This window comes from Larus michahellis, chromosome 6, assembly GCF_964199755.1.
Source record: "Larus michahellis chromosome 6, bLarMic1.1, whole genome shotgun sequence".
In the NCBI taxonomy this organism is placed as follows: domain Eukaryota; kingdom Metazoa; phylum Chordata; class Aves; order Charadriiformes; family Laridae; genus Larus; species Larus michahellis.
In genome coordinates, this window is record NC_133901.1 from 60,604,681 (window position 1) to 60,624,778 (window position 20,098).

General features: G+C 41.9%; 1 protein-coding gene across 1 annotated transcript in view; it reads left to right on the top strand.

Annotated features, from left to right (window-relative positions):
* SORCS3 (sortilin related VPS10 domain containing receptor 3) overlaps window positions 1–20,098 on the top strand; it is a 303,634-nt gene that overhangs the window by 212,037 nt on the left and 71,499 nt on the right. Inside the window, exons 6-7 of the mRNA XM_074591880.1 lie at window positions 957–1,021; window positions 7,852–7,970. Of these exons, the coding sequence (XP_074447981.1) occupies window positions 957–1,021; window positions 7,852–7,970 (184 nt within the window). The remainder of the gene's footprint in view (window positions 1–956; window positions 1,022–7,851; window positions 7,971–20,098) is intronic.

Below are 20,098 nucleotides of genomic sequence, written 5' to 3' on the forward strand. Positions count from 1 at the left end.
ATTTTTGTCGTTGTCCCTTTTTAATCTAACCCCTTGGTTAACTCAGGAGAAGCAGCCCCATAAATCACGTGGACATCTATGGATTTTTTTTTTTCCCCTGCCAGCCATTGCTAGGACTAAATGTTCATCTCCCAGTGATTCTTATCAACCAGGACACTAATAATAACATTTCTGTTCTGGGCTTGACTTTGCCTCTGCCGGGAGGAAAACTATCTTTGTAATGTGCTTTGCAAAACATTTTTAGGGAGTAAAATAACAATCCACAGGAAGATTTGACTTGAAGTTCTTGGGTTTTAACCAACGAGGTTAAAGAAACTCGTCACGCATTGTTTCATGATTGTCAAGGACCATGGCACGGAATCATGGGGTGAATAACAAATACTTTCTTGATTTTTTTTTTTTAATTATTTTTTTTTAAATTTTTCTAAACATCAGAACTTCACCATGCATATGTGTATTATTGGTTTTCTTTTGAAGGTGGGGAAATTGGGGTAAACAATAGCAAGATTGCCCAGCAAACCAGGAGCAGGTCAGGAAACTCAGTCTCTCATGTCACTATTCACCCAAGTAAAACCCCTTTTTAATTTGCTGTCTATGAGCATGAGTTTGCGGTGCCCTCGTCTTTCCTTCAGCATTAAAACAGAGCTCTGGCTTTACTGGGTCTTGGAACCTGCTTGCTTTGCCCGCATAAGAATGATCATTGTAGCTTTGGTTTTATAGGCAAGGGATATAAACTCACTCACCAGCGCCTGGGAAGGTATCTATCTTAAAGGTTGGTATATGGCCCCCGGGAGTGGGCGGTGTAGAAACACGAAGGAAACAAGTTGGTAGAAGGTAGGGACCTACATGCCAGGTGTCACAAGGCAGACTTGAACTGGTTTAGTTTTCCCTCACTCTGATTGTAGCCTTTCGTCTAACCAGCTGCCTTCTTTCTCTCTGTCTCTCCCCTGCCCCAGGTCGGTGACCGGTTTGGATAAAGAACCTGACCTTGTGCACATGGAAGCCCAGACAGCTGATGGACGTGAGTGTCTGCAGCCAACGCTGAAAAAGTGGGCTTGTAGTCAAGAATGGAATGGGAATGGAATTTCACTTTACTCATTTTTCTCTCTCCATTTACGTTTTAACTGATATGAAAGGTGTGGGTCATGGAGTTTGATGTGAGGCATACTCTTGTCCTTAGCCCCTGGGGGGAAATTCAGAGTCTGGAGGACTTGTGGCTGTGGAGAGGCCGTGTAGAACCACAATCTGTTGGGCTAAGGAGCCGTCTTTTCTGTTCCCGATTTAGCCATTTCAGGTGTATTTTACATGAATCATAAGGAGTAGGGCTACCAGCACTGTGCAGCACAGGGTTCAGGACAGCTGCGTTGTACCTGGAATTTTAAGAAATCACCTATGGTCAGACTTCTCCTCTGCCCAGAATGTCCCTATGCCCCAGGTACCCTTTGTCTCGTATTGGAAGGGTTTCTCAGTTTTGCTTATGGTGTATGGATAGGTGCTCTGTACCAAAACATTGCAGACCTTGGAAAGGTGCCTGGATCTGATGTACAAAATAGAAAAAAACCTAATTCTTAACCCTCACTGAAATGGATTTAACCACATTTGCAGTAGAATGGATTCCGATGTAACTAACCTCCAGCGAAGACAGCAGTAAGTATTAGAAGTCAGTTGACCTTTTCCACCACTCTCTCCAAAGTTTTTTAGGTATTTCTCACAGGAACTACAGCATGGTGGTGCATCTGCTCCTGGGTGGAGCCAGCTTTACTCCTGCTACACAGCAATGGGACGTGTGTCCCTTTTGCACTACAGGGACAGTGTGGAAAGTAGCACGGGACTGAGGTTGTAGAGAATTTCTGGGAGGAAAAGACCTCATTTTTGTTGGTGGCAAACTTTTCTCTGTTTTAGTCAAGTGCTGCATAGGCCAGATACTGTGTTAACAAGCTCCTGTCTATCAGGGTAGCTTCTCTGAGGCTGTGGATCTTCTAAAATCACTCATTGGCCTCCCACTGCTATTTAGTGATGGCAGCTGAATAAATAACCAGGCAATAAAAGCTCATGGGTGACAGCTGTTTGTTGAATATGTGGAAAAAGCAAAACAGGCTGGCAGGTGAGGGGGCAAGGTAGGCAGGCTTCTTCAGTGCCTTTGCTGCTGTGTGTGCTGTTACAGGGATGCTGGGAGAAGTGGCCAAAAGCAAGTAAAAACATAAAGCAAGCAACTAAGCAAACAAACTGCTGATAGAGTTTGTTTTCGAACTAAGTTTAAACTTGCTCACCCAGCTATTTGAATATTGGATGTGTCAAGGATGTGGATGCTTGAAAGAAGCCTCCCCAGTTCACAGACAACTCTCTTCCTTCAGGTCTTTTTTGCTCGGGCATTTGCTGTTTGTTCTTGTTTTAATGTATAAATTCAGCATTTTGACATTGGCAGTTGATGGTATCGAGGTTTCACTGTAAGTCAGACTAGTAGTGTCAGCAAAAGAGGCCTATGGCAAGCCATTGTCCCAGCAGACAGCAGGCACAGGAGAGACCCAGGGGGCGCTCCCCCCCCACGTCCCGCTGGGGGATGGCACCAAAGTGACTCCTCTCCCAGCCAAGCACAGCACAAAAGAACCGCGTTGCTCCAATTAGAGTTTTTAAGGCTTGAAACGATATTAGTTGGTGTTATAAAACATCAGCTGCCTCAGAGCTATAGCCTCACCTGGTGTGAAATGGTACAGCTCTGTGTACTTAGGAATGGGAGGCCGAACTTTTCTCCTCGCTGGCTCTGTAGCCAAAATGGGCCTTCATGCTCTCAGTGAAATGGCTGAGGCACTTACACCTGCTGGAAAACGGGTCCCTGCAGTTATTTCCTCTTGAGCAGAAAGTTTCTGATGAAAGTTTTCCTCAGTAGTGGGAAGAAGGAAAGGGAGGCTTTTTTAATGCCTCCCAGGTCAGTCTGGTGGCTCACTCACTTATCTGATACATTAACAGAGACACATTTGAGTATTCCCACTGCTCCGTTCAATTCAGGGACAAGAATCCATGCCTTCAATGTCCCTGGCCACTTGAAAAGAACATGATTCTTCTAGAGGGGGCATTTGTCTTTCCTCTTCTGTTTTCCTCCGTGCTTTTTATTTAAAAAAAAAAAAAAAGAAAAGAAATAAGGGAGGGGGAGAGGGAAGTGGTATTTAAGATTAGACTCCTGAACTTGTTGATTCCTTTTGCCTTTTTTTTTTTTCTTTCTTTTAGCAGTAATGGGACTCAAGAACCTGTCTAATACCAATTCAGACACCGGACCTAAAATATGCTTGGTGGCTGGGAACAGGTGATGGGGGCATGCTAAGAGTCTCATTCATCCATAAATTAGTCAAGGCTACCAATAAACTCATGGTGCTGGGAGGTGGAAGTCCTGTTCACCACTCTGGTGTCTGTCCTCCGAAACATCTTGCCCCATGGTTTTGTCTGTTGGGTCATTAGGAATGGTAGGGTGTCGGAAAACATCTGCCTCAGTGTCTAGTCTCCTTAAATATTTGCAAAATGCTGCTAATTTCAGTGCCTAGTTGATAAATCTGTTCCTGTCTTTTGTAATAGATTAAGTTTTTCACATTTTTTCTACATCTTGGCAGAGCTATTGTAGCAGAATAATAATCTAGGCTTGCATTTTTAAATTATAAAAACATGTAGCAGCCTTGGGCACTGTACCTTCTGCCTGGGTGTAATAGGCAGCAGCAAGGACAGGGTTGGATGCAGGGGAGCTATTACAAATACACTGACACAAGGACCCACCAGCACTCCTGGGAAAGATATATTAAACTTTCTGATGTTCAGTGAGATAATCTTCTCTGCACTCACAGATACAATGCAATAAACAGTATTTTAATTAAAGGGAAAATAGGGAAAAAACCTAACCAGAAAGATAAAACGGGGTAACTAATTCCTGGGGAATAATCTCCAGTTCTCTGCATTTCTAGATCCTCTTTTCCTTTGGGGGAAAAATTGTCAAGGCCAGCTATTTTTTTCTCCCTCCCATGGTAACCTTCACTGGCAGTTTATGATTTTAAGTCTTTCCTGGCACCAGGACCTGACTTAAGTTGAGCCAATCTGCCAATGCCACTTATTTCCATCAGCTGCCCTTCTCCTCGTTAGCCATGCTGGCTGTGCCTGCTTTTAGCTGGCTTGTTAACGCTGCCGAGGAGGAGCAGCCCCTGCTGTCCTGTGTTTCTGTAAGTCACAGTAACCTGCATGTAGGTCTGCCCTTTGCAGCCTTCAGCACAGTGGCGAGTTCGACTGTTTCAGTGTCTCCCTTCAGGGACCCACATCTTTGGGTGAGAGAGAGCCTCTTGTGCTCCTGCTTCCCACCAAAGCTATTGTGACTGGAGGGCAAGGAAGATACTTAGTAGCTTGGCTTATTTCACCAGCTTATCACTGCTAATTTCAAGAAATTGCTTCAGTTTTATCACTTCTAAAAAGAGGTGAAAATACACTCCAAATTCTCAAGATGGGAGACTCTGTTAATTAGCAGTGGGGAGGTGTTTCGAGCTCCTCAGCTAGAAAATGGCTGCACATCTGAGACAGCCATTCCCTAATCCTATGTGAGATAAGTTAGTGGGACGGGTTTGTGTGGAGGTATGGATGGTGGGATTTGAGATGTGGGAAACCTTCCAGGCTACTTGATGTCTGTATTGCCTCATTCACAGATGGGCTGAGAAAGTAGCTGGATGTTGGGTTATACGCATGAGAAGTTTTTGAGGCAGTCTAGGAAATAGGGAGCTCTTCTCAACTCCTTTTGCAGTTGAACATAATAAAAAGAACCCCAAACCCCCCAAAACCTAAACCCCCTAATTCTCATATTGCATGGGATGATACATGAATTAGAACTAATCCCTAGATACAGAGGCCAACGTTCCTTAAGGCAGTTACCTCCCAGTGAAAGGTAAACAAGGCCTTAAAGGCATAGCTTGGGCACATGCCACCTGCCCCTCTGCTTGGCTGTCATTTTTCTTTGTCACTGTGCAAAATGGGGCTGAAAAGAGTTATAACTCCCTTCAGAGATGAGGGAGATAACAGCTTGGAAGTTAGGGTGCCCTCTTCTCTTTAAATTGACATTTTTGTTGAGGGGCCCTGCATTTTCTATATATGGGAATATGTGCTCTGCAAATGGGACCATAGCTCATGAAGGGATCATACCCTTCGAGATGCCTGAGCAGGGACTTGGGGTTGTTTCTTGCTTCCAGTCTGTCATATTTTCACCTGATTTTAAAATATGTTTTAAAGGGAATTATTTCTCATTCTTGATGGGGCATCAGGAAGCAAGGCAAGACTTGAACTTATTTTTGTGTCCAAAGACAGACAGGTTTGAAGATAATTTTTTTTGTGTCTGTGTTTTCTTTCATAGGCCTTGCATTGTAAAATCTATGAAAATAAGTAAACAAGGACTAGATCGAAAATGGGTAGTGAGCTACGCCCCTTCACCACCACCAGCTTCCCATGAATATTAATCAGGTGCCATTCTTTGAGTATATATGATTGCTGGTGTAACACACTCAAAATGACACATTTCCCAATAGGCAGGAAGCTAGTTGTCATGTCAACATTAGTGATTTATTTGCATTTATTTGTGACAGCTTTTTATTCCTTTTCTCATTCTGTCACTCAGCAGCAGCAAATTATCCCCTTTTTGGAGGGATAAGAATATCCAGGCAACTGTGTGGGAGAAGATACCGGAGGGAATGAGATTCTAAAAATATGGCTCCTGACCTCTTCTCCTTGTTCTGCTTAATTTTAGTGCTACCTCAAAGAACAAGTGAAGGCTGCTGAGTAATTTGGGTAGCATGGTAGTATATAAGACCCTCTTGATTTCTGAGAATTTGCTTTTGTCAACCACAAAGATGTCTTAGATTCCACACTGAGGAGGTAAATAGCAGCTCCGGACCAAGTGTGTATGTGTCAGTTGATGAAGAACCTTAGTTTATCCTAGCTGAGACTCCGATCTCTCTAGTGCTGCTGGTATTTTACGCTGGGAGAAAGTGCAACTCCGATACTCCAGTGATTTGACACTGTCACTAGATCAGGTATTTTTCACCATATACTTTAATTACCTCCAGATACTCTGAGCTGGCAACAGCAACACTTCCGCTGCATTAGCATCATCAGTGGGACTACGTTTTCATTGCGCCAGACTTATTCAACTGCTGTGAATCAGCCACATAGTCCTTATTAACCTGGTATTCCCAGTGCCTCAACCCAGAACCAGGTCTGCAGCCTTTAAACATGGACCTCCAGTCATGTGACTGGGCATGAATCTTGATTAGATTAAAGCTCGATTGTAGTTCGTGACTTTTATTAGACAATATCTTTTTAAAAATTATTATTCTTCTTATCAGTGCCTCTGACTTGCATTCTATTTGCATTCTTAAGATGGTGGGACAAAGCTATGGAAGGGGAGACTGCCTGTTTGTGAATCTTGTCTTTGAATCCGGGAAGGCAGTTAGCTGAGTGTCGGAGGATTTCAGTCATGCCCCCCAGTGCTTTCCACTGAACCACATTTTGCTGTCACTGGGAAGACACAGACTAAGGACAATAGCAGGTTTCATGGGATGGAGAATCCTATAAGCAGCTTTGTTAGGCTAGTTACTGCCCTTCTAAACTTCCCTTTTATCCTTTTGGGCTCAGTTTGACAAGATCCTTGTTAACAAGTGCAGCTGTGAACTAAAATCACTGCACCGGGCTCATCCCAGCCCTTATAAACTCACTGTTTTCTTCCTTGATGGTCTGTTCTCACCCTTTGTAGAAAAGCGAACAAGTGCATGAATCTAAGAAGGCTGTAGAAGTGCCGCAGTGTAAAAGATATGACCCTTTTATCACTGCAGTCGTCATCTTAGTTGTATTTTCATTTTCTCCCTAATTCGCAGTTTTCAGAAGAGCAGTTGAAAGGCAGAGATGGCATATTTAGATTACATACATCCAGAGACACAGTGCTTTGATTGTTCTGTTTCATGAGATCCTTTCTTAGCCTAAGTGAAATAACGCTTAATCCCCTATAACCCCTGCCATCTTGCAGGAGGTGAGCACATCTCTTCTTGCCACTCTGAGCAACTTTCTGTATGTCTGCCTTTGCCCCTTTGCCTTATGTCTTCTTCCTGTTCTTCTCCCAGTCCTATTCCTTCTCTTAAGCAATGCCAAGGACTGACAAGGCATCCCATTAGTGTGGTGGTCTTCTCATCTTCTCTCTAGACAGAAGCATTTGATGCCTCTTGCGGTGCATATAACAGTTGTTGGGACTCTTCAGCTAGTTATGCTATTTCAAGTCCATGGTGTTTTCATGCCTAGCCTAGGTTGGTTATAAAGACATAGTTTTGTGCCATTTTCACAGCAAAATAAGTAAACTTAATAGTGCTGGTTTGGACTTTTTTTTTTTTTTCCCCTCCTTGTGTGTTACTACCACAATTAACACCAGTCACCAAGGCTAGGGTATTTCAGGGTGAGGATGGGGATATAATTCCCAGCAGGGTAGTGGAATTGATAAATTCTGCCTGGGGGGCTTTTGAAATCTTCTTCCGCTCCATATGGTCTCATCATCAGTTTTCTGATGCATTTATGATTTGTACCCTCCATTTATGGTTTGAACTTCAGTTGCTGGTGGGATATCTGCATAACAGAGAAGGGAATGGTGGGTGTAGAAGTGTGATGAATTCCTGACTCCAGAGAGCAGTTACAGTTTTAAAGGACGGAGGTAAATCATGCAATAATGTCTAGCTAGTTGGAGAAGAGGTTAAGACTTCCCTTCAGAGACCTTCTTTCGAGCTGCTGGTGACGTTTTCTGACAACAGGCTCCTGTCTGAGCATTTCTCATGTGTGCATATTCTCCCATTACAGACACCCACTATTTGACCTGTCGGATCCAGGAGTGCTCGGAGACCAAAAGGAGTGGGCCATTTTCGCGCTCCATTGACATCAGCTCCCTTGTTGTTCAGGATGAATATATCTTCATCCAGGTATGTTGGCTTGATGCAAATGTGACATGAATTCTGCCTGTGAGAGTTATTTGTTCTGTGCAAGAGAGGAGGCATATTCTTAGGACAAGTACATGGGACCGCAAGTCATGAGAGCTGGGAGTCTGTATCTGCCTGCTATAAATTGGCGGTGCAGTCTGGGATAAAACAGTTGGTATCTCTGCTCATCAGATGGTGAATCTGATATATTTTGGAAGTTCATTCATTGACGAACGTAAGGGTCCATGGGTTTCACAGGAGCTCTAACTTGCTATTGTTGTGGCTACTTGGAAAATACAAGTGATGAATTGGAGAGAACAGAGAAGAACAAAGGAAAGGTGCGAGTGATCATTTTAACAAATGGAACGGTTTATGCTGGTTTGACAGTCAGGTAATGCTAATGGAGCGAACAAAGATCTGCAGTAGGAGGTAAAATAGTGAGATTGGAAAAAGATGTTACAAGGCAATTTCAAAGTGGAAGATGGCTGTAAATTTGTCAGCTAGTTGATGATGATTTTGGAGATGAGGAGAAAGTGACAGAAATTGAATTAGAAACTACTTGGTTTTGAGATTTTCTGAGAATACATGGGCTGGATGGAACAAGGCCATCTCTCCACATTTCGTACCTGTGGAAGTGTGAGAATGAATAGTACTCTATGGAAGAACACTTCCTCAAGATGTGCCATTTGGGTGAAAACTGGGAGCCAGGCTGCAGTGATTCCAGGTCGTAGAAAGCTCAGGAGACAAAGTGATTACAGACATGATGGTGTTAACTGCTTGTCACCAATGCTGAAGAGGGGGAAATGAGATGAGATGGAGCTTGGATCCAGGTGGTAGAGGAGAGACATATGCTTCCCTTTTTGAGCAAGACTGTGTTACGTTAAGCTCCTATTTTACTTCCTTGGGGGAATATTTTGCTTGAATATATCCAAGTTATAAGAAAGTTCTGCTCTGTTTACTGTGACATTTTCTTAGAAATGGGAGTTTAAGTAGGAAGGCTGATAATTCTGTGCTGGGATTAGGTGGAGGACTCAATCTCTATGAGCTGGGAGGACTGCAGTATGGAAACTGTGTGTGCTTAAGTAATGTTGGCAGACCTCCTCCTGGGAGTAGGGGATTCTGCTGCTCTGGAGATGGCTGATTGCTATGGGAGCCACAGCTCCCCTCATTCCCCACTGAAACCCAGCCTTCTACCATTTTGGCATCATGGGGGAGACCTGCTGCTAGAAAACACTGAGAACGTAGCTTTTGAAACTTAGTAAGTCACGATTTGACAAGAGGCAATGGCTTTCCAGTCAGTAAATGCTCTGCTCTCCAAGGAACATTTGAGAAAGACACTCTTAATCTGGCATTTTACGTCTGTGTCTGAGAGTATGGTGGAACATCTAATTCTTTAAGGCTAGCATGAGGCCTTACAGAGGTTTCTCATTCCACAGCTCCCACCTGTGATAAACAAGGCTGCTCTGTTTAGAAACTTGGGCTCGCAGTGAGGACATCCGCCTGCTGTGCGTATTCCTCTGCCTCAAATTAGCAGTGAGCGGCTCAAGCTAATAGCTGCTAATTGCTTCAAATTAAAAAAAAAAAGTGTGTGCGTGTGTGTATACAAACACATGCATGTATGTATATATAATACAAGTGCCTTGACTATCCTTTGCAATGGTTTATTATAGCTTAATGGGTCTTTGAAGTGAAAATCATATACCCACACTTTTAAAAAATGTTAAATATACACACTGAACATTTCTGCTGCTTTGAGCAGCAGACTCTCCCTTTCACAGGTTGCCTATCGCTTTCCCTCTTTTTCATATTACAGTTGCAGGATTTCTGACTGCCCAGCAGCCTGTCCTGGGTGGCTGCAGAAGCTGGGCATGGATCGAGTCTGTGCAGTAGTCGAGTAACACGCAGACACTTCACATTCACAGCACACACCTCTCTGAGCTGAAGGTGTGTTAAATCCACCGTGTCCGGCATACGGTCGATGGGCTATGCAGAGTGTTTGCTCAGTACATATGTAGGAGTGCTGATATGTCCTGGATGTATTAGCCTCACAAGCCATGTAATGTAGCTGCCTATTATGGGATGTGTCAGATTGACTGTGTGTGCAATGTCTCATGCATATCATTCTGTCTGGATAATCTTGGACAGAAATATGGGAGCCGGCTCTTTTGAATTTCAAATATTAGACAGAGATGAATAAATAAATATCAAATTAAATGTTAAGAACCTGGTGAGGTTTAGTAGCTGCATAAAGGATGTGTGCATGAGTTCTGATCTGTCTGTGCTGGAACAAATCAGAAGTAATGTCTTGGAGTAGACAGAGGAACTCGTTTCTTTTAACTTTTGTCATGAAAACAATAGATTTTCAGTCTAAACCAGTATCCGTGTTCCTCCAAAGTGAGTGGAGAGATCAAAATATTCAGGGGCAATTTATCTCCTCCTGTTGCACCTATTGCAGGATGAGGTAGGTCTCTGAATATGCCTTTCTCATTAATATTAGAAAGAACTTAAGTATAGCTTAGAGAAGACTCCTAACTTTTTGACAGCTAAAATTAGGGAAGATGAATCCCAGCTATTGATATCAACATTTTAGATTATCTGCATGCAGTTATTTACTAGTGAATATCCATTCTAATCACGTTGATGAACAGGCCTGTAGTATAAGATTCTTGGGAAGCATTAACGTGTGTAACTGTGCACTCAAAGCAAATGTGATGCTATGGTGCATAATGGATAGGGGAAAGAAGAATAGGGGAAATGTTACAGTGCCATTATAAATCAATGATTCCTTATGTGGAATGGTGTTGTGCAGCACTTCTGAAAGGATGTTGCAGAATTGCAGTGCAAAGAAAGAAAATGAGAATGATCCTATACTTGAGAAAAACTTGCCCGTGAAGAGAGTTTGAAAAGACTGGGACTGGTTACCAGGCAAAGGAGATAAATAACATATAACGTGATGAAAAATGTAAAAGGTAATGAAGATGGAAGGAAGAAATAGCTACTAAGAGAGAGTAAGAAGAATTCTTATAAATAAAACAGAAAGGGATCGCTCTGAATTTATTGATTGACTTTCTATTTGATTGATCAAGAGTTATTTAAGGATGCTTAGCACATCACTATGATTAGATAATTCTGCATAAATTGATACATTAAGAGAAAATTCTGCCCTCTCTTGTGAGTATAAGTTTTCATTCAGTTCACAGGATTGCTCTGATGTAGCCAGGAGCCAGTATCACCATCATCTTCTTTCATGGTTAATACTTAAAATTCATACAGCTTGCAAAGCAGGTCATTTATTTGTAAGAAAACCTTGGAATATGTCTGAATTTATTTAGTGTACCGAAAAGGAGCTAATTTGATGAGCAACTTCGCCATTAAGGTCAGTGTCAGTTGTGTTCGATTATACAGCTGTGCACTAGTGGAGCCCATATTTTTTCTACAGCTGTAATATGCCATTCTCTATAGCTGTACCACACAGCATCCTTATTGGTGCCTTTTAGTACTTGCTACTGAGATGGCATCACTTTCTAAACTTAGGTGCAGAGATAACCTGCAAACGCCTATAAGATTTGACTTCCTGAGAATTACTTGAACTGCTATGATATTCTCATGTGCAGAGCCTACATTATAGGACCCAGGGGTCAGGGATACCACGACAGACAGTCTTTTGTTTTATGTATGAATCTAGTGTATTGATATTTTGGAGAATTCTACAGTAAAAATAAATCACAGAGAGAATCCTGGGGAAAATATTTTTCAAGCAAGTCTTATATCAGGGTTTCTAATGGAATCGCTTGGGTTGCTGAAAAGAGTCTAAAATCCTGTTTTGAGGAAATTCTGTTTTGAGTGAGAAAGCATTGTTTGGAGAAAAACTTGTTATTTTCCTATAAGTAAACAAATAACATCAGTGCTACTTAGTTCTTTAGAGACTAAAGAGAAGAGCAGGAATGAACTGTGTATGTTTCCTTGCCAACAGATGAAACCTTTCCACTGAAAATGCAAGAAAGCACCAGCAAATGTCATCACTTACTGCAGGGAGTGAGGAGAGTCTGGGCCATCAGTACAGCGTTGCTTATTTGTGGTGGTATGAGAACTCAAGGGGGTATGAATACGGCAGTGCATTCATTGGAAATCGCCTTTGCTCTGGGAGGACAGTGGTTTTTGCAGAAAGCAACATTCTTGTGGACAGACCTACAGCTGCCATAGGGAGCCAATTATTGCTAAGTTAATGTAGTTGTTCCCAGTTACCCAAAGGTTACGTGCAAGCTATCTGCGGTGCAGTAGCTCAGTGGTTCTGCTGGGTGTCTGGAGTCCCGTGCTGGACCAGACTGGCTTCTGGTGGGGGCTGATGACATTCCCAGTGCACTGGTGCAGACGCGTGTAAGGGCTGTATTTTCACACAGAAGCCTAGGTATCAGGAGAGGGACAATAATCATGATGAAATTCTTCAGAATGTGTGGCATGAAGACTGCTAGCAGTACTGCTGTTGTAGCACTGGTGGCCTAAGGATGTAAGTGAGACAAAGTTTACAGGGAGAGGTAGTATTTTTTATGAGGTTGGAATTGATTGATAAATGGAGTTAGAAAAGGACAGATAAGCTTTTGGGCATACTCACGAGATCCTAAGGGACTTGAGGAAGGATTTGGTCTCTGAAAATTGAAAATTGTCGTCTTTTTTTTTTCCCCAGCTGTAGATGTAGCTCTCATAGAAAAATGTTTTCTCCCCCTATTAGTCTTGTGTTTTCCTTGTGTAAACCCTACAGTGTGTGGCTTTCCTCCCAAAAGGTCGTACCAGTCTAGTTCAGCATCCAGTTAACAGTGTCCCCATTCCTCCCTTGAGCTTCTGTCTCTGTCAGTGCCTGGAGACGCCTTGGGGTAACTTTGGCCTTTTTGATTTGAACTGGCTGTAAGTCAGTGCAGAGATGGGTGGATGCGTGATCAATACCTATCTTGATTGGTTCTTATGTCTTTATTTTTCTTGGGGATAGTGCAGACTCTGCTATCCCAACAGAGTGCAGCTGAAGTTGATCTCAAACGTAGCTCAGAATTTCGGCACGTTCCATGGCAGTGGCAAAGTTACTGGGCGTGGAAGACTCCTCTGAGATTTAGAAGCTGACACCTCGTTTGAATTTGGGTATGATGCCTGTTTTTTCTAGCAGGCCAAACAAATGCTTTTGGAGATGAACGCTCTCAGATCCGCCTTTTGCTGGTCATCTCACCTCATAAGGACAAGAACAATAACTGCAAGTTCTGATTGAAAACTGCTGGCTGTTTGCTTCAGACCCTGCTCCTTTTCCACTTTAAAGGGAAAGGGCTTTACACCATTAACCAGGAAGGCATACTGAAAGACAGTACATTATCACTTTCCCAAGCCTTTAAATAGTGGGAATATGGGTGCCCCTTTTCTACTCCCGTGGCATAATTTACTAAGGTGTTTAACTGCAGGCTGAAATTCATAAGAGGGTCTGGTCTGTCACCTAGCCCTCCTGCCATTTCTCTTCTTGGGAAGCTTTCTTGGCAGCTTTCTATGCCGTTTCATTTGTTCACTCTCCTGGGAACTGCACAGCTCTCTTGAATCCAGGTTCCTTAAGGTCAGGTTGTGCTGGAACATTTGATGGTCCTATGTCCAAAAAGCTAAGCTGCTCTGGTGATTGCCCTTTCTTTTTTGTTGCGGTTATGTGATGAAGGAAGGAAGGAGTGTGAGGGGAGCTGGAAAGAGAGTGAGTGAGTCTTGTCTGTGGTTTATAATCCTCCCCAATGAGATGGGGTCTCTGGCATTGCCATTTAGGAGCAGGGGCTGGTGATTACTCACAGCTTCCACGTGCAGCACTGTGGGAGCAGCTGCAGTTCTTATAGATGGCAGGAATTCTGTGTGGAAAGTGAAAAATTTAAGTCAAAATGCTCTGTGATACTGATCATGTGTCTGGCGCTCTTTCACCCCCTGAAGTAATTTTGCACTTAGAAGACTTTTGCTTAATTCAGTGAGTTGCACAGCAGGGCAGCGTCTCAGCCTGCTCACTAACATGAGTGAGAAGGAGCAAACCCAGAATTTCTCCAGATGTTGTGTGGTGCAGTTAAGTGGGACTCTTACAATACAAGTCCAAATAATTTCTCTGGCTCAGAGGAGCAAACACTTCTGCCAAAATCTGTTGAAGCAATTCAGTTGTCCTGTGCATCAAAAAGTTTCCTTTAAACATACACAGATGTCAGTATTCACCCACAATCACTGATAGCTTCTTATAGAACCTATGGATAATATTGCCTTTTTGGGATGCTTGGAGTCTCATCAGAGTGTGTCCAAAAATTTCAGCTGACATCATTTGATGGAAAACGGCTTTTATAGAAATACCACCCCCACCCCACCCCCTTTTTTTTATCTGAATGGAATTCTGTTTTTATCGAAGTGGATGTGTTTATGGGAACCTTTTTTTTGGGGGGGGCCCACTAAAAAGAAAAATATTTATTATTTATACCCTTAGAACTGGGGTGGAGGGACGTTTCTCTTTGAGGTTTTATAGAGGGGAAAAAAAGTTCCTAATTCTCTAAGCTAAATATGCCTAAGCTTAGCTCAGAGAAGTAGTTTATTACTATTACTGGTTGTAACTGTGGTTGTTTAGAAAAACCTGGAAGTGCTTATGTTTAGTAGGACATGAGCATATGTTTCAAGTTTATTGGGTATTTAAGGCTAGGCTAAATGAGCATATTTGCTGAATCGAAGTCAGTTATCAGGTGAGTGGACTTCAACCAACAGCCACAGCTGAGATTATGCCAATTCATATGGATTCCTGACCTCAGCTATCAAGCTGTCAATTTAATAACTTAAATAAGTTGAAAATTTCCCCAAGAATAAAGGAAATAAAAAGATAATTTATTTTATTTTTTAATTTGAAACTTCTCATCAGTGAAACAAGATAGGAGGGGAGAAATTAAACTTTGATTTCCTGGTCTAGAGCCTTCACTTTATTTTCATAGAAGCTAAATACACCATTTCAAATATAAATTTCTTTCCTCCATTTTTTAACTAGGAGCCAAAGGTCTTAACAGAAATCAATCCATGCAATTTATTTTTAACTTCACCCTGCTTAGCTACGATTGATTTTTATCTTTGCGATCGATGGTAGAGAAAGCGGCTTGGCGGGACAACGGAGCACTCTTCAACTTGTAGGGTTTGGTCTTTGAGTCTTTTATTGAAGAAATCATTAAAAGCTTATTATGAAACTAATAGGATGAAGACGTTTAAATGATGAACATGATTACACCTGTTTTACTGGTGAATAATGCCTGCTACAGCTGATCTCCTCTTGCCCCTATTTAAAATGCTGGACAGCACTCCAGTGGGCGAAATTAATCCATGCAGATGAAAGAAAGTGCATCCCAGGTGCTAGTTAAAATCTCTTTATAGCAAGACTGGCAGTAAGTAGTTAGCTACTCTCCTCTTCACTGCTGGGTGCTTTTCATCCAGTTCTAGCACTGTTTCATCTTTGCTGCGCCAAATATCGGATTCGGAACTTGAACCTAAATATCTGGTGGTAAAAAATTATTAACATGTTCCTTTATTTATTTATCTATACTTATTTTGTTTGTAGAGCTTTTTGTGCTGTACTTTCTTTTATCACTCTCTCCTCTCCACTGGTGTTGTCTGATTTATCAGCAGTGTCTGCAGCTGAAGATGTAAAGGATTACCTTGGTAGACTCATAGGTTTCCTCTGAAATCCTTCAAAAGGGGATTTAACGTGTACAGTTATGCTTCTCTCTTAAATTGGTTTCTGTGTGGGTAATGTGCATTTGCAGCTCTAATGTGGTTTATGTTTTGGTGTAACCGTGCACATTTTCTGCAGGAATTGCTTTTGCAACAATTCCAGTGTCCTATAGCTTGTGCCATTACAGCTCTGAGGGGAGAGGGAAGAGAATGGGGACTGGGCCAATATAATGAATGCTCCTTTGTCTTAGTAAATTTTCACTGATGGGTCTGATGCATAAGTGGCATGTTTTCAAAATCTGCTGAATCTCCCAGGCAGCTTGAGGGTGCTTTGTGCACAGAATCACTAATCTGTATGTCTCTGCATCAGAGAGAGACATATCTGCTCATGCTCAGGTAATAGCATATTTCTTTAATGACTCTGCAGAAGGTGTGCTATTAACGAAAACCACACGGAGATAATTCAGACTAGATGGTACCTCTCACGATGTGATTTATGTTTGGGCAGTGGACAGCCTCAGTACACAGAAATATCTGGAAGATGGTTTGTCCTGGCCATGATGAATAATGAAGAAGGAAGAACATTACACAAGGCTGGTGCAGATGTGTTCTTTCTTATCTTCTGAATCTCTTGTGACTGGCATTGGGGTTAGATTTTGGCGAGGAGGCACAACTTTTCAATCCTTGTGCTGGCAAACTTGTGCAAGGCCTAGGCAGCAGCTGGCTCTGAAGAACACCAAAATACCTTGCTAAAGGTGTGAGTGGAGCAACCTGCCTGCTTAACTTGTCATCACTCCTCCATGCTTTAATCCACAATTTGCTTTAGGAGATTTTATGCCCACAGGAAGGAGAAAGGGTAACCAAGGTTAAAGCAGTGGGGAGGGCTGCCAGGGCAATGCTTTGGAGATGGAGAACACAGATCCAGGATGCTGTTACAGTACTGATATAGTGTTTCTTAACTTTTGACTTTTCCAACTCATTTGATGGTACTGGGACGGAGGAAACTCTACGAACAAAGGAAGTCACCCCAGGAAGAAAGTAGGGGGGGTTATTGGGCATAACATCAAAAGACTTACTGTCAACAAGGAAGTTTAAAATTTGGTTCTGTAATGGACTGAGTCACCATTTACTGTGCTTGAAGTGGGAGGTAAGTTACAGGAACCACAAATGTCTAAACAGCGTGGTCATTGTGGGTTGATCTGTGCTATTAGCAATTCAACATTATCAACTGTATAAAAAGTAGATGATCTGTTCCCATAACTGTGCAGGACAAGCGATAGTTAATGTTGTAAACCACCTGGCTGATAAACTATGTAGAAAAGAGCCCTCTGTTCTCCTTTAGACACTAGCTTAGGAAGCTTCTGCTATCTGCACGCTGTCACTTTTTCTCCACCAAGGCTGTGCCTTTAATATATGGTGTTTCATTGTCAGCCTCTGTGCGTGTTCCTTTAAGCTTTCTGTGAGTTCTTTGAGCAGCAGGAGGCAGGTGCATCTTGCTTAGCCCAGGGTCATTTCAGAGATTTAGTATTTCCATATTTCTTACAGCAATACCTGCCTTACATTGGAAGTTATGGGTCCCGTGTCAGCTAGCCAGGAAGATGAGAAGGAAGCCTGGCACACTGTGGTCCGCAGTTCCTGACATCATCTAGGTTGTCTTTATATTCCAGGACTTCCTAACTCATTCTTCTTGCTTTCCAAACTCTTTTACACATGTGGTTTTTTGGTTAAGCAGAACATCTCTCTAAATAAAAAAAAAAAGAAAGGAAGAAAGAAAAACAGAAAACCAAAAGCTGTACTTAAGAATCATATTAAATCATTGACACAAGAAATGGCTTTGTGTGTTTCTAGGCATGTCACAGAAATTATTGAGATGAATGGAGCCCATGGCAGATTTTCTATAATTCTCTGCATCCTTTTGAAGTATTTGTTCTTGAAACATTTGTATCTTCTCTGTTTGATGAGCTATGTCCCGTTGCAGGTCAGGACGGGGAATGAGCCAACATACTGAAACTTTCAGGGCTTTTAAAGAGAAACTTCTCATGTTTCTCTTAAGTGTCAGGTGATGTGAGACCAGAATTTTGTCTTGTTACAAAATGTGGAAGTATTAAGAAAAGTAGTAGATCACGAGTGGAGGGAGGAAGAAAGAACACAGGTTAGGAAAGACAGATGTGTTTAATGACAAACACATTTGTCCAAAGGAATCATTTCCACTGGCCAGAAGCCCAATTAAACACATAAAATAGAAATCCAGAAAAACAGATTAACGAGCCGGTCATTAGCAAAGCCGGAGGAAAAAGACAAACCCAGCTAATTCTGTACTGAGCATGACAGATGAGCTCACAGCAAATAATTGGGTGACATTCATCAAATGTGAATGAAAAGGAGGCATTAGAGGGCAAAACACTATCATAATCTCTGGGATTTACAGTGTTGGAGAGTTCTCTTATAGGAAAAGGAAAAGTTCATCAAAATAAATTAAGTTGGGCCTTCCAAAATTCATTCTCTACCACAGTGCTTGCCAAAACTTTATTGAAGGCCTGATCATTTTTTGGAACTGCTATAACCATGCATGTAAATCATGCAAAGATGAGGTCCTGGCTGGGAAAAGCTCCACATAACTCCTGCCAGCAGAATTGTGGGTGGCTTCATACTAACTGGCTCAGAGAGACCACAGACAACAAAGATTTCTATATCTAAACCTTTGTCAAGGTGACCTAGTCCAGGTAGAGAACTGAAAGGGAGTTTAGCTAATGCATAGTGAACTTGAACAGTGTTCGAAACCTACATTTCTGCCTTAAAAAACAAGCAAGCAGATAAACAAAAAATCCAAAGCAACAAAAAAAACCACCCAGGTACCAGTTTGCAGTGGCATAAAAGCCAAAAAACTATGTAAAATCTTTTGAGTTTGTCAGAATTGGAGTAGATCCTGTCTTGGCACAGAGGGGGGAATTTAATCACCCCTTGATATTTCTGTCACTCTCTTCTCTTGTTATTAACTTGAAGATTGTTGGACTGTTCCCAATGTTAATTAGTCATCACAGCATTTAGAAATTATGTAAATATTCATGTCTGCATCTTCAAGATGAGTCGATGACCATGTCTGAGCCTGTCAGAAGAGGTGCATATTGAACCCAGGGTCTTTACCAAGTAGTGACTGCACACATTCAGTCCTATCTGGGCTCCTCTACAAATAGTGATCTGGTGCTGAAATTGGGAGTGGTGTAAAATGAGTTCAAGTGGCAGAGTTATGTTATTTGAGAATTTGGATCTTCCACAAGAGGTCAGAAATATCACCAAGAGAAGAGGGTATATTTAAATATTCCCTGTGATGTTTAGGTAATATGACCTAGAAGTGTGGAATCTTTTGGGCAATGCTTGTCTCAGTGTAGAAGCCTGTCCTATTTCTAAGTCTTCCTTTATTTCCAGTTCTTCAAACTGTCTATAGAAAAGCCTTATCCTGAGTTGATTAGATATCAAATTTCATGACCAGTAATATCATGTCCTTTGAATGACTAGCTTCTCTAGGGAATAAAGCCACTATCTAAAGGTGATATCATTACTGAGACTATAATTGATGCTATAGCAATATTCCATGTAAGCTCATTCTGAAATATCACTGTCAGATCAAAGGGAGTGTATCTAGAAGAGAATATAGGACCTTTCTGTTAGCTTTATTGGAAACTTAAGAAGCCGACAAATGACATTCCATATAATAGAGAAGTGCTTTGTGTATTGTTTTATCTTAAAACCTGGAAGACTGCCAAAACAGCAGAAGATAGGAAATTCACTGATGTAAGCCTTGTTGTAGCCAGGCCTGAAATGGTGCCAGAAAGAACACCCACAGCAAGAGTAAGTGACTAGTGACAGGTTTAAAATCCCATATTTTACAAATTATCAGGGCTAGATCTTATTGATGCATGACATTTATGTGTAGCCTTTACAGCTCGATCGGTCCATAAAACCACAGATTTGGATGTCTGTCGGTTCTCCCAGCATCCTCTTCCAGAGACAGTATGATTTCAGAGAAACCAGTTTTATAGTGACAAGGAGCATCTAAGAACTTAGCTCCAGCTTTCCAAGAGCGCGCTCATTGCATTTACTGTTTGCATTAAACAGTGCTAGTGTGGATCTCTCCTGTTAGTCACTGTAAAAGGTTGTTGGAAGACAACCCCAAGTGACTTATAGTGCAAACAGACAAGGCGGAGAAGCAGCAGAGAAAAAAAAGAGGTATAATTTCATTCTTATGGGAGAGGAACAGAAGCACAGAGAATTTAAATTACTTGCCCAAGGTAGTTGTGCTGGAACCATGTGATGGAACCAGATCATCTTCTTTCTTCCACTCAAGACCTTAAACTTCTCCATTTTTCCTCAGATGTTAAAATCATGCTGGATTTGAAGCACAAGAGACAAAATGGAAAGTTCGATAGTACAGCTTA